A 24,858-nucleotide genomic window follows, 5' to 3' on the forward strand; every position below is an offset into this window, starting at 1 on the left:
ATCAATCAATCAATCAATCAATCAATCAATCAATCAATCAATCAATCAATCAATCAATCAATCAATCAATCAATCAATCAATCAATCAATCAATCAATCAATCAATCAATCAATCAATCAATCAATCAATCAATCAATCAATCAATCAATCACTTTTCTGTCCATGGCATGCAGCAGAATGCGATGAAGCAGAATAAGAAAAAAACGCCGCATACTGAGGTTTCAGTACGCTTAAAGGACCATACAAAGTCTAAGTCAATAGAGAATTGTACAGCACGGCTTCGCCCATAGCGCAGTCGTAAATTCCGATTGTGAATCCTCATTCCTGTTACTTTGCAAAACCTTAAACTTCAGACTTGTACTTCAACTTTTTGGTCAACTTGAAATAGCCGTTGGTTTCATCCGAACGCCGCATTCACCCAAAGGTGCTGTTGCCGTCATCGATCCTTACTGTTACAGCATCGATCCTTACTGTTACAGTGTGTTATACACGTTCCTCTAAAACAGGAACGAAAGCTCGTTCCTCGTTCCTTCCGAATCTTGAAACGAGTTCCCGTTACAAGTTGCTTTAGCGGGAAAGGAACTCGTTCCAGTTACAGTAAAACTTTTGTTGGGGCTAGTTGGTACATAGCATTTAGGAACAGAACTTCAGCGCAAATGAAGACGGACCACGAAGACTAGAAAGACGAGTGGCGCTATGTGCGCCAGTCCAAATAGCGCCAGACGAATAGCGCAAGTCTTGTCTTTCTAGTCTTCGTGGTCCGTCTTCATTTGCGCTGAAGTTCTGTTCCTAAACGTTCCAGTTACATTTCGAAAATTGGAACGTGCCGTTACATTAACGTTAAGTTTGATTTTTTAATGAAAATGTAGTGCCGGGTAATCCTGAGGCGAAATAAAGAGAGCAACTTAAAGCTAACATTGAGCTACATATATTTTACGAATTTGACATCACCGGCAATAGGTTACATGTAGATAAAATGAATCTAAAAAAACGCTCCTAGACGAATGTTTTTAGAGACCACCGGCCACCGGAAAATGTGCACCATGCCGCGCTGCACATTTTCCCGAAGATGTTAGTACACCAACTCGCCCAGATCGTCGTATTAGTTCGTCTATTACAAGTGCAACACATAGGGCACTTTCCACGCCAGTCCTCAAATGCGCCGTCAGAGTACTGCGCTTCAGATATTTAAACAGAAATTCCACACATGCACTAATATAAATAAGTTTCTCGCACAACAAACCACATCGAAAGGAACAATACATAGGCGTTTAATGAGTGCTTATTCAATATCTCAGTGTGAGTAGAAAATAATGTCCAGGATACACATTCGCAACTTAGTCAAGTCCCTTGTTCGCACTCAGCAAGAGTTGAACCTCGATGTTGGTATTCGACTGAGGAACCTGTTTTCTCGTCAGCACTTCATTGGCAATGTTGAAGAGCCGTTCTATCAAGTGCTTGAGGGTACTGCCGTGTTGCACACAAATAGGGACAAGTCAATCGTGGTCGTAGGGGCGAGGGCAGGCTCAGCGGGCGCAACAAGAATGTAGCGCTGTATGTATACGCATATCGTTTATTGCATGACAGACTTTATCGGTGCTGTGGCTGTCGAACTGAACTTTAATAAATGTTATAGACCGATAGCCGCGCAGATAACTTGTATGTTGAAGGGATGCCTGCCCAAACGAAACCATCGAAGGCACCGGACAGGCGCCACTGCAGCACCCGCGTCCACTGCGTTTCGGTCCTCTTCCCCGCTATGTCCACGCAACCGGGTGTCAACAGACAGATGTGTCGATAGCTGCCGGCGGTATGCACGAGATACTAAAGGGACGATCGAGCCAGCCGCTAAAGACCACGCGACGAGAGAAACATTCCCAGGAACTGGGCTGAAGCTTCGCAGTCGGCAGCGTGCGAACATAAAACCAATAAAACGTCGGAAGAGTACGCTGCACATGGCAAGGCGCTCACTCCCAAGGGGTAGAACCAAAGTGTAACTTCGTCACCATTACGTTGGGGCCGAAGACCATTCATGCGCAGTGGGAGGCCACCAGTATAGTAAAGTGACAGGCGAGCGGTAGATTCTTGCGCCTCACGCGGTCGCCCATCCACCCTGTTCTGTATGATGTGCTGTGTGCGGGCGCCTGTTCAATGCCGAGTAACGTTTACAGAAGGAATGCCGTTCCCTATGCCGTTCCTACGAAAACGTAACGAGTTACCGTTACAGTTCCACTGATCATTAATGGAACGGTGGAGTTCCTCTGTTCCTCCAAAAAGGAACTAGTTCCTGGAACGTCGTTCCTTGGAACGCCGTTCCGTACAACACTGTGTTACAGTGTGGTGCGCTGGAAGCAACTGAATACATTATATTAGAATGTTCATTCTGTAAGGACAAAATAACTTCCAATTTTAGTGGAATATGTTCAATTTCTCGGAAACCAGTAGAGAAAATAAGTATTATAGGTCCCATTACCCGTCTTTCAAAGCACCGTCACTCTCAAATCACCTCATCTTCTGATTCTTGGAGGACATCGGCCTAATTGACAAGCTGTAGAATACAGTCACCCAAAATGTTATTGTTTGCCGTATCATTGGATGCGATAAAGATTATGTGTATGTCGTCACGTACACACCGGCAGGATTCTTCGTTTTTTATTAAAAAGCCTGTTTTCTATCTCTCTCTCTCGAATTAAAGAACCCATTCGTTGCTGCGTGGCGGTGCTAATACTATTTAACACGAAAGTATAATGTGACTTGCTCTTGTGACGAGCTGGGCCATTTACTGTTGCCTAATCTCAAATGAATTTATTGATTAACCCCAATTCACTTTGTCCTATAGCCTCAAAAGCTAGGATAAAGCGCTTGCACTTAGGCCGACTCTAATGCTGTGTGGCACTGCTGTTTCTCTCTGCTTCTGGCGCGGGTTCAATGTACTACAAGGGCGTATACTGCCTATGCTTGTGTACACGTACACTCGCGAAGCTCATTAGCGCTTATGAGCATAGCCCCACCCCACAACTTTTGTCCAGGCAAGCTGTAGCGGATATGGCTTAAAAGTTGAGACGAGTGGCCGATGGTTTTTAGAAAAAAAAAAGTAAGTTAAGTAAAGAACTGTCTGTATTGGTACTGATTCGGCGTCTACATTTGGAAACTGGTTGGATACGAAAAAACAAAACAAAAACACCATAGGCCATCAGCACACCATGCATTGCCAGGGTTGAAAAAAAAAAAACCGTTTCTCTGTTACATTGCCCTGTCGATAAGTTTTGTTATTAGACTAAATGCTATGTTGCGCAATCATCGTCCATTGCTATCAAAACAGCACTTAAACTATACTTACTGACAAGTGCATATGTCTGGATGATAACTGCATAATAAGTGGGCGAACAAGGAAGAAGTGTTTTGCATGGTTTTTCAAACACAACAGAAGTTCAGGGGAGGATGGAGGATTGAAGAGATGAAAAATCCTTGAACACAAGGGGTGTCGCTAGAGCCAACGTTTCGACAAGTGGACTTGTCTTCTTCAAGGAAGCTTGCTGCCTTGACGAAAACGAGCCCACTTGTCGAAACCTTGATTCCAGCGACATCCGTTGTTCGAACATTTCTTATTGCGTGGAGGAGGAGGAGGAGGAGGAAGGAAATGAAGGAAAGGCAGGGAGGTTAACCAGACGCGCGTCCGGTTTGCTACCCTACGCTGGGGGGAAGGGATGAAGGGATTAAAAGAAAGAAAGAAGAGGGAAGAAGGCACTGTCAGGGTACATATGCACCTGTCCATTGAATGCCTACAAGCGGTCGGTTAAGCCGGTCGATTTTAAAACAGCAGTAATGCTCGCGTCGCTTTGCTGGCCTGCGATGCGTAGGGCCACGATCCGAGGATCTTCTCTTCGGAAAACGGTCTGTCGTCTAACTTGTTCAGCGCATCGCGCAGAACGTTTCGTTCGTTCACAAAACGTCCACAGAACACAGTAGATGTTCTATCGTTTCGTTGCTATTGCACGAGTCACATTTTGAGGTGTCTGCCATTCCTATGCGAAAAGAGTACGCCTTCGTGAAAGCTACTCCTAACCACAGGCGGCACAGTAAAGTTGCATCACGGCGGGAGAGGTGCGATGGAACTTGGAGCTTCCTCGATGGGTCTAGTTCATGCAGGCGACGGTTCCAGACACTGGGGTCACTCAACCAAGTTTGCGTCATGGAGTCAGCGAATGAGCGTAGACCCTTTGCAGCGTCTGTCCTCGACAAGGGTATTGGGGTTGTCTGGGCATCCTCGTGAGCGGACCGAGCAGCATCATCAGCGAGGTTGTTACCCACAATACCACAATGTCCCGGCAGCCATTGGAACACAACGTCATGTCCCTTCGATAAAGCTTGGTGAAGAGCTTCTCTCATTTCGTTCACTAACTGCTCGTGCACCCTTCGTCGTAATGCTGATTGCAGACTCTGAAGGGATGCCTTAGAGTCGCAAAAGACAGCCCACTTTTGAGGCTGGGCTTCCGCGATATAAAGGATAGCAGCACGTAAGGCGGCAAGCTCCGCTGCTGTTGATGTCGTCCCGTGTGACACCCTGAACTTGACAGTCACTTGGCAGGCCGGAATAACAACAGCACCTGTGGAGCTGTCGGCTAGGACTGATCCATCGGTATAAATGTGTGTCCTTTGGCCATACTCCTCGTTGAGTAGTGACAATGTCGCCTGTCGTAGAGCCACCGTCGAATGACGGCTCTTCTTCGTTATTCCCGGAATTGTGAGGCGTACCTGTGGTTGTTGTAGGCACCACGGAGGCGACAGTGGTCTTGCTGCTGGAGTAAAGCTCGACGGAAGGCATTCTCTATGAGTCGACACAATCTTTGAAAACATGGCTTGCGGTCTCTGAAGTGGCAACGCAGCAATATGGTGACCGGGAACTCGGCAGAGATGTCTAATGTGAGCTCTTAAATTGTCAGTAGTGACGTATGTTGGAATCGGATGCTCTCTTGCGATCGTAATTGTCCCGTGCGTGGAGGTGCAGCGTGGTAATCCTAAGCACGTGCGTAGTGCCTGGCCTTGCAAACTTTGGAGGGTGCGGATGTTCGTCTTGCATGTATTGGCCAGCATCGGCAAGCTGTAACGTAAAAATCCCATAAACAGTGCTCTGTAAAGCTGCATCATGGAACGTATCGATGTGCCCCAAGTTTTCCCGCAGAGGAAGCGCATTATGTGAACTATGGAAATTAGTCTTCTCTTCAAGTAAACGCAGTGGGCGCTCCACGAAAGATCCCTGTCAATAATCACACCTAGGAAGCGATGGTTCTTCTGGTACGAGACATTTTGGCCGTTGATAATAACAGGATATGGTGTCATGGCCTTGCGTGTAAACGCGACCAACGCACATTTCTCGGTAGAGACAGAAAGACCCTGTTTGCGGAGATATGAGCAGGTTAAGGTGGCAGCCTGCTGGACTCTTGCGCGCACTTGAAGACGGGTCACAGCCGAAGACCAAAGGCAAATGTCGTCAGCATATATTGATATGTGAGCAGTACTTGGTAAAAGCTCACGAATGCCGACCATCACAAGATTAAACAAAGTGGGGCTCAATACCCCGCCCTGTGGGACGCCACGGGAAGTATAGTGGTTGGCAGTGGGACCATCTTCTGTCTGCACAAAGAAGGACCTCCTCGTCAAATAATCGCGGATCCACTGAAACATCCGACCGCCAATTCCGACAGCCTCCAAGGACTCGAGGATCGCGTCATGTGTTACGTTGTCGTACGCCCCTTTCACATCGAGAAATAGCGCCAGTGATATGCGCTTGAGGCACTTTTGCTGCTGGACAAAGGTTGTGAGGTCAATGACGTTGTCAACGGATGACCTGCCTCGCCGAAAGCCCGTCATGCAGTCTGGGTACACATTGTAGCGCTCGAGATACCATTCTAGGCGTAGAAGTATCATCCTTTCCATGGACTTTCCCGACGCAACTTGCCAGGGCAATAGGGCGAAATGACGTCAAATCGAATGGAGACTTTCCTGGTTTGAGTAGTGGCACAAGCCGACTTATCTTCCATTGCTGGGGAACAATGCAGCATGCCATGAGTGGTTGTAATATCTCAACAGCTTTCCTCTGGCCTCTTTTTCAAGGTTGGCTAAAGCGGCGTAGGTGACGCCATCAGGCCCTGGTGAAGATGATCGTCGGGAAGCCGCCAAGGATGCGTCCAGTTCTTCCATAGTGAAATCTTTGTCCATTTCTGGGATCCGGGGCTCAGGAAAAACACCTGAACGGCGGAAGCGGGCATGGCACACACACCAGCGATTCGCGTACAAAATCATTCGCCACTTCAAGTTGGGTGCGGCCTAGATGTAGGGCTAGAGCCATGAAAGGATGTCTTTGTTGGGGAGTCGAGCGCAAGCCACGAATAGTGCTCCAGATGCGTGACAATGGCTTGCGAGGATCCAATGACTCGCAGAATGATTTCCAGTGCTGCTCTTCAAGTTTGTCCAAACGTCGTTGGACTTTTTTCTGTATGCGCCGTGCCAGCCTTAAGTCACATATTGCCTTCGTGCGTCTGTATCTCCTTTCCGCCCTTCGGCGAAGCGTGCACAGTTTCTCCAGTTCAACGTCAAAGTCTGAACGCTTGCCGGCAAACGGGAGCATGCAGGAAGCTTCTCTCATTGCCTCTTTGATAACATCTTCCAAGTTATGGCCAATGTCTTCTCGCCACCTGATTCTGGAGCTATCATACATAGTGGATACGTGCCATAGCTTAAAAATAATCATCATCATCACCGTCAATATGTGTCCCTCGTGGGAAGAAAAGAAGATCAGAGCAATAATTGTGTTGATGCGTCAACAGGTGCATTGGCAATACCTTCTTGGAATAACCCGTACGCTATATAATCTCTGTGACAGTCAGAGTTATTGTTGGGCCAAATTGAAGATATTCGATGGTTTGAACAGCGAGAGATGCGTATGCAAAGCAGATAGAGCGTTGTCACGTAGCGCATGTAATTAAGCTCGAGGCATCTTCATTTGCCGATTTTGGACGACGAGGGAAGTTTCTCGCGAACGGAATGCAGGACGCCAAGGTAATGAGAAGCCAAGCGCCTCGGACGAAGCCGCTCGCCACCAGGACGCCGAACGGAAGGTCACGCTGCGAGAACGCCGTGTTAGTCGAAGTTAATTATGTGCGCTTTCACGCAACCCTTCTTTCGGATTTTCGCACAACTTTTGGTTCGTGAGGCTTGCGAACGACTGTATAGTGCTGATTTGTGGAGTACTGTACGGAGAGTGCAGCGCAGTGCCTTCTAGAAATGCAAGATGAACGCCCGTATGTATAGATACACTGTATACGTTTAACTGTCCTGCAACCAGGGTCAAACTGAAATTCTTTCACACACTTTAACGTTGGTCCGATCGCACTGAAGCTCACAGATATGACGCAAACTTGTATTAGTGCACTCTAGCGCGAGTCACATGTCGGTGTGACGGGCTCCACACGATCTTGTCCATAAAGATCGGCGACGTACAGAATGGGAGGCGAGCAAGCGCGGTGCATTTCAGTAGAATTTTCGGATGAGGTACGAAAACGGGACGGACGTTTCATGTTCGTTTTATAAGAGCAAATCTTTGGACAAGTTGGACAGCGCTTCGTCTGCAGTGTTCTCTCCTTCGTTCTTGCCGTTTCCGCGCTGTTAGTCTTAAGCATGTTCGTTTCGTGCAATTCCTTTGAAAGAGTAGTGGACTCGATTCTTTTTTCTTGTCTTGTAACTCTGCTCTGTCTCATACATACACACACTTGCACCATATATATATATGTGACGTATAAAGGCAGTGATGTCTGGTAGAAGGCGACGAAGAAGGAGTGCGCGTGGATGGAATAAAAGTATGGCGTATGAGCCACGGCACGTCTCTCATTCATAGCGTCACACAAGTCTGCGCCTTCTGCACCAGAGGTCAAGGCTGCGCCTACGCTTACAATTACGGCAACACCGCAAGAAACGCCCAGAACGAAGCGAAATCACCCCTTATACTCCGCAAGAAGTCGGACATCGCGCCATCAGCCTCGGTCAATGCGGACACAAAGTGGAAGCCACGAGTTTGTATCAGCCACGACAAACAACCCGACGCCTACGGCATACTGACATTCGATCCAACAAGGTGTTTCAGTATTATTCAGCCCTGACATATCTGCGACCCGTGTCTTCATCAGTGCGCATGCGCAGGGCATGGGTATGTTGTCCGGGACGCAACAGCCAGCCTCGCCCACCAGAGCTGTTCTCGATGTCACCGGACTGCTGCACTCTCCCCTGAAGTTCTTGCGAGGTTACGGAACTCCCCTGGATTATGAAACAGTTAATGTATATCTTGAATGAAGACTGCAAAAGAGAGAGGCGGGGGATGTGTTGCGTTGTGAGGTAGAGACGACCTACTTTTCCCTTTTCCACCACCGCGTGACGACATAAAGTGGGTCCGATATGAGCAAAGGTTTGCAGGGCGCCGGCCGAAGGAGGAGAAGAACGAACACGACGAGAGAGGGAGGGGAAATGCGCTGCAGTGTGTCGCTCGGTCCCACGCAAATTGATTGCAACAGAAAGAGCCACGAGTGACGCGCGTCACTCGTGGATAGCATACCGCTGGCTTGCATCTCGTTAACGACCACCACGAGCGATAGGCGTCATGAGGCGGCATGGAAACTTACATGTTTACTTTCCTCTGCGTGCACTGACCGTCTTCGCTTCAGACATTGCTGGTAATATAATGTATAACAAAAACTGGAAGAAAGGTTTTGGCGGATTGGTGATATGGGGGAAAATGCCAACTGAAAATCGACATTTTTTTCGCAGGACCGAAATAAATGTAACCTGGTTCGAGAAATAATGCTACTTCCCATCTTTTTACACATCCCTCACTTCAGGTTTCATCAAGCTGAGGTTGCTAGGAGAAAATCATTAATGTGCTGAGAATTGAGGGCGATTGAGTCTTCGGCCAGCATGGTATAGGAAGGCCTTATAAATTTGTGTTGGCTGTCAGCGCTCTGTCTTCAGTCCACTCGAATGCACATATTCGTAAGAGAGAGAAGAGAATTTATTTGAAGGCAGAGAGGTCGGCCTGAGAGAATGTGAATGAATGTGCATTGAAGAAAGATATATGCCTTTGTCTTAGTTGGTTTATCGCAGCTCGCGCATTGCGCACTGCTTGATTAGACAAATGACATGATAGGATGGTGCTCCGTATTAGGCGAAACATGTGTCAACAGTGCCCCTTTGTGCGGTTGCCTTAGCGTTGACCCGAACGTGGTTTCAAGTTACTCCATAGCCAGACCGTTGTCTCAATTGGCGCAGCGCAGCGGGATGCGTCTTACAAGCGCGTCGTTGCGCGTGGCGGTGGCGGCGTGGAAAAACAGACCGAGAAAAGAAGCACGCGCGGTTCGGCGGGGGAGCACTTACGTTGGAGCGCTTCAAATGGAGGTCCCCGTATAAACAACTTCCCAACTCGGCTGCTCTGAGCCAAACGCGGCCTTGGAAAGCGCTCCCCTCCTTTCTTACATTACCCACCCCCTCCGGCATTCCTGGCCGATGCGCGCCGCGCAATATCGCCGCGTCTCGCACAAGAGAGCCTCTCCCCCAAAGCATACGAGCGACGCCCATCCTGACATCACATCCCGTTCTAGGGCTGCCGGAAAGAATATCGCTGTTGTTCCGGAGGCAGGCATTCAAGCTTAGCGCTCTGCAGACGCGCAGTGTCACGCGTCCCACTTCTGCGGTGATCCTTTCCGACCCGGCTTACAGTTCTCGTTTTCCAAGCTTCCGGCGCATCCCCGGTTCACCTCCAAGGTACGGCTCTCTCTGACCTACTCCGGCGCGCGCAACGCGCCCGGCTTCTTGCGTACTCGGAACGTGCGCGTTATTATGCGCGAAAGGAGTAAAACGAACACGCCTTTGCTTAGTCGTGAGAGTGAACAGCTGAGCAACGAGTGTCTAAAACGAAGGGTTCAGTACAGATGGCTTTCGAAACACTGCCGGCAGGAGCGAATCGCTACAGCAGAAAAAAAGTGGGCGGGGCAGTTTTCGCGTGGTTCGCCGCGAGCACTGCTGTCGATGGAGAAGCGAATGAACAGGGTGTGAAACTTGTTCTGGGTGAAAGAGGTGTTTCAAGAGTCAATTAAAAAAAAAAAAATGTCCCGTGCCGTATAGTGGCATGCTTTGTTTTCCTCAAAGCTATTGCTGGAAAGAGTAGATAATCGCTTCTGCCTTCTCTAAGGTGCGTTTAAAGTCCCCCACGTACTCTTGAGGGCAATTCGAGTCCTTAAAACTCCTGAATATTTCTAGAATATTTCTAGAACAATATTTCTAGAATTCTCTCCTGCATTACTTTTCTTACGCTTCAGACCAACATCCTATCCGATGTAACTGTGTGCTATAGCCTATCAGTACTCTTCGGTGTATTTCACACACACTTCGCTTGACAAGGGGTATATAGAGAACAGTTTTCATGGCACTGTTACTTTCGCGTACTCTGCGCATTTTCCGATGTCAGGAGGACGAAAGTGTCAGTCTAGCTTGTCTCCTTGCGTATTCGCAGATATATTTGAATTGATATCCTCACGTTACGACGTTCTCAGTCTGTACGGGTGACCAAGGTAGAAACCCCTTCCAAGCTGTGCACTATAAAAAAAAAAAAAAATTGAGGGAGGGTGGATGACTCAAGAAGATCACAGTGCCGGGTTAGACTAGAATGCATGTACTAGTTATTGTCATTATTCCCGTCTTCCAGTCCAGAGTAATGGTCACAGTCGGCAGCTCGGTCGGCACCGAGTCAGACGTGCTCACGGTGCCTCTTCTTGTGGCAGCCTGCATCAGCGGTCTTGCTTTAATCTGTGCTAGACAACCTGTATTTGGTACGTCGAATTTAACCCAAGGCGCAGCACGCCTCACGTGCGTAGCATTCTCTATATTCTGCCTCTCACAGCAAGCACTAATGCGCACTTACAATATTATTTATTTAATACACCACTATACTTATTAGGGGAGTAGGGCTTGAACCTGTTCCCCCTTCGCGCGGGTCGGCCCGGTATTGCACTATCTCCGGGATCGGCTAACGCTCAACACTGTTTACTGTTGACGCACAAACACACAAAAAAAAGAATAAGTGGAACCTGCGCCATATATGACTTAGCTGTGAAATAAGAGAACACAGAGAAAACAGCGTGGCGTGAGATTATGACAACTGCACGCAGGCCAGCGCGATGTCGTCCAGCACCACAACTGTTCGCCAGACGACCACGGTGACGACGTCCGGTTCGTCGCCAGTTATTGCCCTGTCGGTGAATACAGCGTTCCTGACAAGCATCGGAGGCATTCTGACACTGATTGAGCTGGTAAGGTGAACCTATCGCGCTAACGTCTTTTATGACTGTATTTCTAGCGTGCAGGTAGGTGCACGAGCACGGCGCGATCCGTGCTTGCAACTATCAGTTCAGTCTTACATTCTTTTCAGCCTTGGCCTTATGTTCGGATGCCGCCGTTATCGCGAAGATTAGAGAGCTGGCGCGACAGATACGAGAGGAGCAGCTAATAAGGTCAGCGAGAAAAGCAATATGGAGGAAGTCTTAAGGCAAGGAAATAAATATCATGCGAATGTAGCACAAAGCTGCGAAAGAAGCCCAACTGGGTTTCAAAACTTTGCAGCTGAGAAAAAAAAGAAAAAAAAAAGGAATGCTTCAACTACGGAGCGGAATGCGAAATAAATAAATTTACGTTTTAAAACGCCTATCTGACTATAGAATTGATCCGCAGCACTCCGCATTGAATGTTTACCGCCTGTGGGGTTCTTTAACGTACTACATGTAAACATACACGGGCATTTCTGCAGTGTGCCTCCATCAAAGTGCAGCCGTTTCGGTCGTGTCGAACCCGTAACATAGTTCCATTTTGATGATTTGGTAGCGCAACAGTAAAAAGGACGAAGAAAGAACATACACGGACAAGCGTTTGACCGTGTATGTTCCTTCTTCGTCCTTGTTAGTGTTGCTCTACGAAATCACCAAAATGTAACCATAGCAACTCGCCCAAATGCCTAGGCTTCAACCGTAACGTAGACCTCAGCAGCTCAATGTCATAGCCACCAAGCTATTTCTGAGGGTGTGGAATAGTGTTTTTTTTAATCTCCTTTTAAAGAGAATGGTGAAAAATGACACTGATTGCTATATCTCATTGTATACGCTCCAAAAGCCCACTGGGCCACGAGGAACACCTCTGTTGCAGCGTGAACACAACGCATGGACAAAAGACGGCACAACGCACACACGCACAAAATACACACACTGCGCTACTGGAAACAACAGTTGCAGTCGCCAGTAGCGCCTTGTGTGTTTTTTATTTGTGTTCCTTCTTTTGCCTACGTTTCGTGTTCGCGCTGCTACTGAGGTCTTTGTGAAGCTTAACCAACAAGCCCACATCGCTACTCTCGCTCCATGATTTTGTAAACTAAGGCGAAAAGTGCATGGTGTATCGTTTGGAGGCAGAAAAAATGGTTGCACCCTCTGGAAGCTTAGTGTCATTTGACTGCCGCAGGAGCCCCGTCACACGGCAGTGATAGCACAAGCACAAGCAATGATATCTTAGCAAGTAAGGTGTCGCGCTACTAAGCTCAAGGACGCGAGTTCGATTACCGGTCATGGCAGCCGCATTTCAATGAGGGCTTAGTGCAAGAACACCCGTGTACTTATATTTAGCTTGTGCGTTAAAGAAGGACAGGCGGTAAAAATTTATCCGGAGTGCCCCGCTACGGCGTGCCGCATAATCATATCGTGGTTTCGGCGCATAAAAACCTCACAATTAATTAGAGCACAAGTGCGGGTAGCGCCGGCCTAGAAATGATTGAGAAGAATGACACGACGCAATAAGCCAGGGGTCTCAAACACAGCTAAGCCTAGCGGGCCGCAGCCACGAAATTTAGTTCTGCAAGGGCAGGGACAGTCAAGAAGGTAGAAGCGGGAGGTGGGGAGGGGGGGGGGGGTCAAATGGCAGCGTTAGCTGCCCTTCGAAAGGCCTTTCCCATATGGGTCATTTCCGAAGGGTATTTGACGTCAGAATTCATGAAACACATCGATACCGATCTCCACGACGACTAAAATCTGAAGACCCCGATGCAGAAATATAGTTTTCCTTCCACGGCTATGTTTCAGCACATGCTGACCGCATGGGATACCTCACGAAAAAAAAAAAAAATGCTTGAAGCCAGTAACGTCTTTGTATCCTACCCGAATAAAGCGTTATTGATCGCAACAGGCGAGAAAATCATGCGGGTACCATTTAGCAAAGTCATAAAACTTGAGTCCTTCTGAAGCACAAAATAGCGGCTAACGTTCTAAACACGCTGACTTGATGCCTGGCAACTTTTAGCTGCGACGAGACAAGAAATTCCCCCATTAACTGTTTGTGCGGAGGCGGTCGATCGCGGCTGCTCACGCTCGACCGCACCTGTTCAACTTCAGCAAGGAGAACAGGTGTTCGCACAAGTTGGTACTTGCGAACATGGCGATGATCCAAACAGCGTAGCGCCGGGCTGCGGCGGGCCGCTAGCAAAAGGTCCACCGCCGGGCCGCGTGTTTGAGACCCCTGTAATATACTTTGGTGCAAACGAGCAACGTGTTTGAATTAAGTTCAAGGGTACCAAAAATAGACGGATGATGTACTGAACATGAGCGGCAGGTGAATAAATAGGACTCTATCACGCAGGTGAACGTTGAAAGCCCTAATCTGCTATAGGCGGCAGGTTAAAAACTGTTCCTAAACCACTATAAGCTGGAATACGAGCGAGCGGTCTCCTCTCGCTTTCGCTGGCCTTCCCTACAGGCACTCTTTTTCTTTTTTGAAAGCATAATAAAAGCAGCTTATCGGGATTTTGCATCTTTCGGCTACAGCGCTGTTGCAGCCGCACGTACAAGAGATAAGCATGCGCGCTTCTGAATAGCACACCCGTCGAAACAATGCATGCGGGTATTATATTGACATGAAATAAAATAAAATTATTGGCGCGTAATAGACAGGATATTGTGTTTCATTAACGAAACAGAAAGTGCAAATATACCGCAGCCGTAGAGTAAGAATACCCATATTGCGTCCTTTGGAACGCTATTGTTGCGGTGCATTTTATTAAGACGGTCGTCATTGCTCATGGCGTACGTACAAATGCTCTCAGCAAATTCGTTCTAAGGTTATGGTCAACAATGAGGTCATTGTGTTCGAAGTTACCATGCCGTAGACGATATAAGCGCAGGTTCTGGGGTCTCTTCGCGCTGTAAGGTGCTGCTGCCTTGACGGCGTGCTCATGCACAATGCCTCATAACTGTACTGTCTAGCGCAAAAAAAAAAAAAAAAAAACGGGACAACCAACTCAGCCCGATAGATTGTAATATAGTCAGCGTTATGTCTTGCCTACTTCGTTGTTCAATTTCTTTTTTTGCGCCAGCGAATAGCCCCTGCTCAAGGCAATTAATTCATCTGTGCACACATTCTTTCGAATCACAGATCCTCGGCATCATCGTATTCAGCCTGTGCTACCAGTACCCCGGCTACAGCTCGGGCACTTTCCTCCTGCTCATTTCGTTTGCCTACTGGCTCATCTCATTGTACATTCTGCTGTCCGCCTTCTTGTCGATGTCGGGGACGGTGCTGCCCAGCACATTCTTCGTAAGTAATTTTTTTCCCGCGGGTTTTGTACACAGTGCTATTTCATTATGACACTTTTCCTGCTAGTCTCGAAGTGTCGCAAGCACATCTCCCCACTTGAATTGTTGACACAAACGTGGTGGCGGTTTCGCTCTGACGAAGAAGCAGAAAAGCGTCGAAAAATGAAATAGCCGCACGAACTCTGCCGTGAACGACAGCTGTAAATGCTAATTACACGGTATACCTTTGATAAGGCGTAAAAGTAAAAATAAAAGCACACAGGCGCTTCGGTATTTGACTGTTGTTTTCGTAGCACCATTCGATATCTTTCCCGCCAGTAATCTTTGCTAGAAAGCCAGCGTTATTCGTGTTGCATTTCAAATACTGCTCGTCTCGATGGTCTCGTCTCGAAGTACTGCTCGTCTCGCTGGCGAGCACTTCGATGGTTTCAAGCATGTGCGCACAATGTTTCTTGTTTAAAGTGAAAGGCGTATGACCGTATAGCACGCAATGTTGCCCCAACATTGAAGCAACCTCCTCAATGTGGTGGCGACGTTGTGTCAACATTTGGTGCTACTAGGGGAATGATACTATTCCCAGTGTGCAACTAAAGAGTGCCCATAGTCTATTTCATTGCTACTGCAGACTTTTCACATTCCAGAGGCCAGCCGTCATGTCCACACTGATCGTACGTATACATATTTACGTCACCCAATACGTGAGGCGTACTTAGACCATGGACAAGTGCCGTCTGTGTACATATAAAAAATTACAGCATATCCACGGGTGAATGATGAAGAGCTTGGGCGAAGCTCCTGAAGCAATCATGGTTACACCGTGAAATGTTCAGTGGTTTCGCTCAGCAGTAATCAAAGCGATACGCCGCTTTGATTACTGCACGCCATCTAGCGTGCTTCTTTTTTTTCTTTTTTTCTTTGCACACATATTGCACACATCTCTATGGGACAGCGCCATCTAGTATATCGTCACCCAACTGCAGTTTGCACGCACCTCTATGGGACAGCGCCATCTATTGAATGATACGGAAGACGGGACGGCGGGGACACGCCGCATGGAGCGACGACCGACCAGGTGACGCTATAAGGAGCTTCGCCCCTAATATATATATACACATGCGTGGTTTCACAAGGGCACCTAAATTTTGCAACTTGTGTGTGTTTTTTATTTTTATTTTTATTTGTGTAGGTTGCGTGTCTGGTTTGTCCTGTACATGTAGTTTACTTGCCCACTATATTTACCTGGAGTATGTGCGCTTAATGACGCCACCCGGATAACCACTGCAGTTTTTAACAAATACCTTCTCCCCTCCGTCTTATATTTTCCCGAGGCTACAGTTATTCAATTTTCTTGGAAATGTTCGCGTTGTAACGTTACACATAAGTCAATTCCCGTCTATTTTGTCACAGCTCCAGTAGAGAGCAAGCGAGCGAAAATACGTGGACGCCAGGTGACAAGAGCTGTACAGCTGGTATTTTCCAATATTCGTTGGCAACAAACACAATGCGCTGTTTGGTTGGTACGATGATAAATCTATGAGTCTGTTATATGGATGTGTTATTCAGTGGAGTAGCATGACACACTGGGAAGTGATATTTCAAACGTTTGACTACCGGATGATTGGTACTTGTAACCGATCATGTTAAACACAAGGTAATGCATAGGGAATGCATAATTTTCTGCGTAACTTAATATTGGATTCAGTGAACAATAGAAAATCCAGATGTGGAAATAGTTTTTCATCGGCTGTAAAACCGCAACGTACCTAATTTCACTTGGGGATTTTATTCGAAAATACCCTTGCATTTATGAATGCCTAAAATAGCGTGTATTTTGGATGTTAACGCGTAACAGCGAGAAAATGCATATTCATTTCGGTTGCGGTCACATAATAACCAAGCCTCATGACATCGTAATCAACCATAAACGAGATTGTTGTATACAGAATGATCATTTAAAAATTAGTAAAAAATGAAAATTTATAGCGATAATCTTCAGAGAAAATTTTCAAACTCAACGATAGCTTGTGTGGTCTTAAAAGGTACCACATCCACTGCGCGCAACTTGTATACGGTCCCTCCATCAATTGTTTCGTGAACTATAAGAAAGAGTTAATTAAACATTACTGCGCATGGAACAATTTTAACTATTGTGCAGTCTTCACTTGTCTAATACAATGCGGTTACCGTATTATGCGAGACCAGCAAGCACAAATGCCTTGTTTTTAGTAAAGAAAAATGCTAATGAGATAAACGATGGCGTGTATAATTTTTACTCGCACGCCAAACGTGAACGAATTAAAACATCTGTTTTCTCTGCGCTTGAGTGTCCTTGTGTTGTTTGACGAAACCTCCTATTTTTATCTCTGGCCGAATCAAACGGTTGGCATCACGCAATCAAATGGCATTTAGCTTTTTTTATTATTATTTTGTGGCCGCAGATCATGCGCAACTTTCTCAAGCTAGCGCAGCTGCGACTTTCGTTTCGTGCGAGCCGGCAGCCCTCGAACGGCACCTCCAGACAAAAAGGAAAGTTGGCACGACGCCCGAAAGTACGCATATATTACGACGTACGAGCGTAGTTGTCCGGCAGTTAGCAATTACAAACGTTGTTCGCCCCGCGCTGACATTGAAGCGGGAGCTTCTCGCGCGGCCTCTCTTATGCACATTAGTCTTGCTCCTATCTGATATCAGTTGCGACAAGCGTCTCGAGCGCTGAAAGCAAGCTGACGCCGGCAGCCTGAGAGCCATTGACCTCTGGCTCGAAGTGTGCCGGGTTGGTGGTATCCATGGGCAGCTCCAAGGTTTGCGAGGACGCGTTTATGTTGCCTTATACTACACGTGTTCGCTTTACTACGATACGTACAAAGTCTGGATGCTGTATTTTCTGCGAATGATGCTCAAAAGATGCACACTCCTAAGTCGATCGTACACTCTACGTACTGAGTACAACTTATCCTCATTGAAAAGTAACGTGTTCTATTGTCTCTCAATAACAACTTGGGCGAAAGTGCAGAGCGAGCTTATGCAATGAACGCGTCCTGTACTGTTGCACATACTCCAAATCGTTGGAAAAATAAAATTAGGTGTTTATTGTTGAGCCTGTTCACAGCTCTCTTTTTTCATTACGTCTAGTCTGGTCAGCGACCGTGATTGCTGGTCTACTCTGTGGTCTTGTTTTCCTTGTGTTATTTCGCCACGGTATTAAAGATTATTTCGGGGAATATCGATCGCACTGACGCCGCCTTTTAAAAGCGAAGCTGTTTAGCAAATCGTTCGTTGTCCGGCGAACCAAAAAACTATCATCACCATAAGCGGGTATGTGCCACAGAAATCGGGTAAATCCCACTACTCGCCACTGGTCACTAAAAATGAAGAAGGCGACAGTGAGCCAAACAAACGCCTGCGAAGCGACGGCGTCCCCGAAGCGATGGAAGGCCCACTCCAACGTCGACATGCCCGTTGATCCATGAGTGGTGCGAACGCTTGGTTCTCGCGCGACGTTCTGTCTCTGCAGTTTGGACATCCGTGTCGTGTCTGTGACTGTCTGTGGTTTAACTCGAACCCCTCTGCGCTGAGAATCAGCGTAGAAGCAGCCTTGCATCACCTAGCTAAAGCCTAGCAACGACCTAGAAGCAGCCTAGAAACAGCCTGCATCACCTAGGTAAGGCCTAGGAACAACCTAGAAGCAACCAGATTAGTCTTCAGAATCGTCCAGTTTCGCTGTTCCAAGCCTTGCGCGGCTTAGTGCAAGCTGCCCCAATTTTTCTTGATCCCTCGTGGTAGCTTAGCGGCTACAGTACAGCGCTGCCAAGCTCGATTTCGACGGTGCGATCCGGCAGCATTTCGATAGAGAAGATATGCAAAAAAATAAAAAAATAAATAAATAAAGACGCTCGTGGGGCACGCCAAATACTTACACGAGATCAAAATCAATTCACAGGCACCCACTATAGCATGCCGCATAAAAATGCCGTGTATTTGGCTCGTAAAACACCGGAACTTCTTGTTCCATTGCCTTGACGCGTACCAATTACAAGGCAGTAAGCAACTTTAGCAGTTAAGGTTCCTCTTAAGTGAACAGTACAATAACCAAAGCTAACCTAGAATATTGCAGTGCGGGTCTGCTGCATGTTAGTGAGACAAAAGCTTTTTTAAATTCTTTTTCTGACGACCAACGGAATATTTTATTTGAGCGTGAGCATTAATTTACGCCCTCGCTTGGTTATAGGATTATTTGTTTTTGAACTTTTCTTTGTCATTGATTCACTTTCTCTTGCTACAGTAACAAAAGTGAAGGAAAAAGATTATTCGAAAATATACTAATTCGTAATGCTTCACCATAAAGTGTCCGGCGCATGTGTCCAGTATTGCTAAACTAATAGAGAAGTGGTGTATAGGTGATGGAACAAGAAAACATGTTGTGTCGCAAGAGTCGCTCATTCGGTTCTGTCTGTCACAGAGCGCGACCTTCGCGCTATTTCCGTTCGTGGAAGGCAAAGATTGATTCATTCACATTGTGACCCCCATCCAGACGTGCACAATGTTATCTACAGATCCCGAGCGGCGTGCTGCAGACCAAACAGCTTAGAGCGCCAGCAGCGGTTACATGTACTAGACGGAGAGGTGAAACGGGCTCAGAGCTATGCGGCTTGCGTATTCGCATGCCTGGCTATGCGACAAGCTGTTTCTCTTTTAGCCCGAGCCACGAAGCTAAAACATCGCTTTTCGTGTTCCGCAAAACTTTGGTCCGACGCTCTAAGCAGCAGTGTGGACGTTCTCGAGGCATGTTGTGCACAAATAGAGGTGCAGGGAATTTTGTACGTGAAGAATATTTACGTACCCGTTCCCTATACCATGCTTTTTTATTTTCTCGCTTCAGGAGCTGCGAATACGACACGTTGTGGATAGGCACTGGGAATGCGTACTGTGAACGAATGACACGTGAATTAGAAACTTAGCGAGGTACACCATTTAGGTGTCAGATTGCGGTTTTAGCATTTTACGTGCTAAAACCGAGAGCTGACTATGGTACGCCGTTGCGTGAGGCTCCGGATCAATTTTGACCACGTGCAGTTCTCTAAAGTACGATTCGCATGATGGGATGGATCGGTAAGTCCGCGACGAATGTGACGTAACTTAGGTCCAACGAGTCACGCTGCGAGCAGCACGTCTGCGACTGTTCAGTGGGAGCTAGGCACGAGTGCTCATCCTCGTCACGACCTTCTGCAGGCTGTTTCAGCGATCACTACCATCATGCGAAATCACCTTATACTGTAACTCGATGCACAGTGCATCGAACGCGGCCACCATGACTGTGATCTAACACGCGACCTAGTGTTCGGCGGCGCAACGTCGTAACAGGCCAGCTAATACAGCAGGTAAACCACGTCATGTCAGGCGTTATACAATGGGTACGAACATCGCAGGTAGGTTTTGTGTTTCGCTGTGTCATCCATTGGACCTACGCTCAGATGCTGTGCCCCTTTCCCCAACCCCCAGTTCAGGGTAGCAAACCGGACGCTCGTCTGGTTAACCTCCCTGCCCTTCTTCTTCTCGCTTTCTCTCGTTATAACTCGCATGGTCGTGATAAAGGTAGAGCGTGTTTGCGGTTTCGAATTCCAGTGACTAGCTTGCTGTGTGTTGACCTTCAATTCACAATATCTTTATCACGGGTCGTAGAACAAAACACATCAAAAGTAGTACTGTTGTAAAAATTACAGTTGAAATCACAGTGCTTTTCTATGGTTCAATGGCTGCTAACTGCTTTATTGTTTTTTCGCGCAATTTAGATGATGTGGTCATATTCATTGATGTCATTTATTCATTATTTTGGTCAATACACATGAAAGTGCCCGCGGGTTACAACAAAAGAAGGTTGCTGGCCACCTGATTGGGTCCTGTCCCTATCTGGCCGTAGAGTATAGCGTCATTTCGACTATACAAAAAAGCGACATCACTCAGTGAGCACAATATCCGACATAGTAGACACATTCCCACAGATAAATAAATATTACTTTGTAAAGTTACGCAAGAACGAATAAATATTCTTCAAGATATGTGGATGGAACGTGAATCACTCTGCGCTTGCATCACGCAATCGCCACGCCAGATATACCGTATTGGCCTGCTGGTGCGTCACGTGAAACTTGAACACAAATCAGACAGGCACCAATCTCTCCTTAAACACATTTCATAAAAAAAAAATAATGAAACAGAAACACGGGGAAATGCGCCTCACTCCCTCTGTTTCTCTCCCATTGTGTGCTTGCGTGTACGGGCGTATGTCGCCGGGTCTGTCTTACCGCGCTCCCTTACTGGGGCTTACATTGTAAACTGACCCAAGCCTGCATCCTAATTTCCAAAAAGGGAAGCTTTATTTCTGCTGCTGACGACATCTTTTTAATATATGGGCTTTTACGTCCTAAAACCGCGGTATGATTATGAGGGACGCCGTAGTGGAGGGCTCCGCAAATTTCGACCGTCTGGTGTTCTTTTACGTGCACTGACATGGCACAGTACACGGGCCTCTTGCATTTCTCCTCCACCGAAATGCGACGGCCGCGACCGGGATCGAATCCGCGACCTTGACGACATCTCCTCGCAGACACATTTCTTCAGCAGTAGTGTGACAGCGGGGTCACTTGTAAACGTCAACATATAACCGTAAGCTGCAGCGCAGAGCTGAAAAAAAAATATATGTAAAAACTCAACCCAAGTTCCACGAAGCGAACTCAGAGGAAACGGTGCAGCTGTGGGCGTTCCTTTTTTTGTGTGTGTTTCGCTGTGATTCTAGGTTTCTGTGTATTGTTGTTGTGTGTGCGTTTTGCTATAATTCGTGATGTTGCCTGTTTAACTGTGGTTCTTGCGTGTTTCGCTGTGATGAACTTCGTTTGCTTTGCCGTTTCCTTTGCGCTTCCTTCTCTCGAACCTCGGTGTAGGCGGTTTCCCTCCGCTGCCGCTTGGCTTGTGCTTTCTGCTCTCGGAACTCGGAGTTTGCTGCTCGACGTCGGCGCTGCCGCTCTTGTGCGAGCTCCCGCCGCTGCTCGGGCCGTGCGGATGTCCATTGCCCTCCCCCGGCGCGCTGGTCTTGTGGCCTGCGTGACGCAGCTGCAGTGACACCCGCCTGTCCCCTCCTCTTCAGGTCACGTGACCTGGCTCTGCTTCTACGTGACACCGGACGACAAATGGTCAACCTAGAGCAGCTCCCCTGTTAAAAAAAAAAAAAAAACAGAATCTCATGAGCATTTTGCCTGCAATTTGTCTCATCGTGACCGGTGGTTTTCTTTTATTCCAGTATTTCCTGTTCCACGTGTTCGGAATGCTGCTCTACGCTGCCGGTGGCATCGCTGTCCTGGCTCACGTTACCAGATTCAGCAGCTCGGGCTACATTGCTTCGGGGGTAAGGAAACATTATTGATGTATTTTGTAAGGGTTCCTTTTTAAAGACGATAGTCTTTCTTGGGGAACTTAAACGCAGAAATTTTGGTCTGTCTTTCTGTCTTTCTGTTTGTCGGCACGTCCCTCGATTCAGCCACTCGGCCAAAGTTGAACCACTTGCCCAAGGGCCAGCCGTCTTGAACTGGTAGGGCTGTTCATACTTGTGAACGTTGTCGATCAAAAAGTAAATATCATGCATATCTGAGGTGCAACATCACTAGGTAAGTATTAGGTGGCGTGTTCCTTTAATAGAAAATGCATACATACGTAATTTTAAGGACCCTAGTTTCTTAAGCTGCGCTGAAAATGCATAAGAATGGAAGCTTGAGCGAGTTCCTGTCGTGTGCCTTCTTTTACTTCGTCGTCGTCTAGTGAGCGCTGTTTCAACAAAGCTGAAAATGCGACTGCGCTGAAATTTGCCTTCCTCCGTGCCCTTCGCACGAGCTCATTGTTGTGTTTCGGTTTCGGTTCTGTATTGCACTGTACGAATGCCATGGGTTGGTGTTGAAAAACTTTAGTTTTGAGAAGGCCAAGAAGGTGAAAAAAAATATTTAAAAAATGAAAAAGCAGCGTTGTGGGCGGCCTTCAGGCTGCCGGTTGTGGGCGCCGCTCTGGCGTTCCTGTTTTGCCCAGGCGACGTGTAAATAAAAGAGTGTGTGGAGAGTACTCGTTGAGTGCGGACGTTTCTCTGCTTCAGCGCTTCGCGCCAAACCGCGTTTTCGGGCTGGCTGGCGTCCCCGCCGGTCGCGTTGGTCACCGCCGGTCTTCGCCTGCTGCTCCGCCGGGACTACCAGCACGCAACACAGCACTCATGTTTCCCGACGTATTGCCAGATGGCGTCCATATCTCACACAGCGCCTCTTCTATCGTCTTTACACGACATTTGCAGCGAAGCACGCAGATACGCGGCCAATTTTTATTCTGCAATTTGTCACCAGTGTCGACCACTCTGTAAGGGAAAAAAATGCCCCCAGTGGTCTCAGCATGACGTGTAAGTTGACTCATGCACGCAGGAAAGCATAAAGTGCAGTGTCTGCATTTGCCTGTTGAAAAAACATTCGAAGAACAAATTATTGAAGGAATTGCTATATAAAGAAGAGAATAGTATCGTGCTTAATAAGAACAGATAAAACATGAAGATAGAACGCTCATATAGTTGAAGCAAACAAAGAGATGTTATGTCGGCGCGACCATAGGCGTGAGCAGGGTTGTCCATTAGTGGGGACCAAGTTTCGTGTCTTAGCGCCCCCCCCCCCCCTTCCCAACGCCCCCTTCCCCCGTTTTGGTTGAGCCCGAAAGAAAACGAGTTCCGCAATGCACGCAAAAATGAAAATGAAGTCCTCACGAAGGCCCACTATTGGCCCCCGGCTTTCCGGGGTAAAGTAAACAGTTCTTTGAATGCAACATCAAGGGTCCCTGGTCGCCATTATCGTACAAAAACATGCGCAGCCGTAACCCTGCACATTAAAAAATGATGTGAATAGTCCGACTGGGTAAATGTATGCGCCGGCCGCAGTTGCGTGGGGGGGGGGGGGGGGATAGAGGGACCAAAAGTGCCCAACACAATCTGGACGCGCCGTGGGGCGGAGTGTCAACAGAAAATTCTGACTCCTCACAGCCTGGTGAGGCCTAAGCCCGGCCTGGTGCGGTCTAAATCGTAAAAGGTGACGCGCTCATCCATTCTTGCGAGTAATTTGCGTCTGTTGTAAAGGCTGAGCGAGCCGAGGGTGCCAGCAGCTTCGTGCGACTGTCTCCGCCGCCATTACAGAATCTCTGCGTGCCTAATGTTGAAGCTCGTGTTATCTGAAAGAAGTGAGAAGCAAGTAACTGCTTTTGCTAACTTCTGTTTGCATTCTTCATCACGTCACCGTTGTGAGAGCCAGCATTCCCGGTCATCGAGTGATATGTGCTCGTGTATGTCTGCGCACACAGACACCATACCGGTGAATTTAACTAGTATGCGAATTTTTAGTGCAATGTACAGGGCCAATAAAACTACTTTTCTCTTATAGCTATTACATGCATCGCTGTTGCTATCGGTGCTTCGTCTTTCGGGAGACACTGTGACTTTTTCATGTGAACAGGCGATACCGCGCAAGGCGCAGGTAAAAATGTTCGAGAGAGCGTGCTATGTAAATTTAAGAAATGAAGAAATGAAAAAAGAATCTATACTGACGACCCCATTTCTCTTCTCAATGTTTGTCTTTTGCAGGCTATGGGACTGATAGCTGCCATCTGCCACGTGGTTCATGTGGCCTTCATCTACAAGGGACCCAAGCTGTAGTCACCAGAGAGCCTTAGTGCTGCTGAACGCGTTGATTCATGCACATTGAACCCAGACCACTCTGCGTTGTGATGGGCGTATGATTGCTACACTGCCATAAAGTTTATACGCGAAGATGTTTGAGGGCGCCTTGAAGCATACATCTTTACTTGCGCTGTGAAATAAAGTTGTTCGTTGAATAGACACTTATTACTAAGATGACACGCACGGCATGTCATCCGTCGTAAGAAGGCCTGAAATAGAAAGTGAAATATATTCTTTTAAGCTATCCAACAGAACAAGCTGTTCTGTACCAAGGCTGCCATGATAGGCTAGTACCTCCTTGCCTTGCGCGTGTCTGTCTTGTGCAGTGATGTGCACGCTATTCTTGGTTAAAATAAGAAGACAAAAAAACACCGGATAGCGTTCACTCGCGCATTAAAATTTCTCTTGATTAGTCACACTGCTCTGTCGCGATAGAAAAGAAGGAT

The 24,858-nt window shown here is 47.4% G+C and overlaps 1 protein-coding gene across 1 annotated transcript; it reads left to right on the forward strand.

The window, feature by feature from the left end:
* Window positions 1-9,548: 9,548 nt before the first annotated feature.
* LOC119373612 (uncharacterized) lies at window positions 9,549-24,574 on the forward strand. Its single transcript, XM_037643666.2, has 5 exons — window positions 9,549-9,808; window positions 11,212-11,352; window positions 14,507-14,668; window positions 21,962-22,066; window positions 24,317-24,574. The coding sequence occupies exons 2-5, from the start codon at window positions 11,221-11,223 to the stop codon at window positions 24,386-24,388; spliced, it is 471 nt and encodes a 156-aa protein (XP_037499594.1). The 5' UTR covers window positions 9,549-9,808; window positions 11,212-11,220; the 3' UTR covers window positions 24,389-24,574.
* The last annotated feature ends 284 nt before the right edge of the window (window positions 24,575-24,858 follow it).

The sequence above is a fragment of the Rhipicephalus sanguineus genome, chromosome 1 (assembly GCF_013339695.2).
Source record: "Rhipicephalus sanguineus isolate Rsan-2018 chromosome 1, BIME_Rsan_1.4, whole genome shotgun sequence".
Taxonomy (NCBI): domain Eukaryota; kingdom Metazoa; phylum Arthropoda; class Arachnida; order Ixodida; family Ixodidae; genus Rhipicephalus; species Rhipicephalus sanguineus.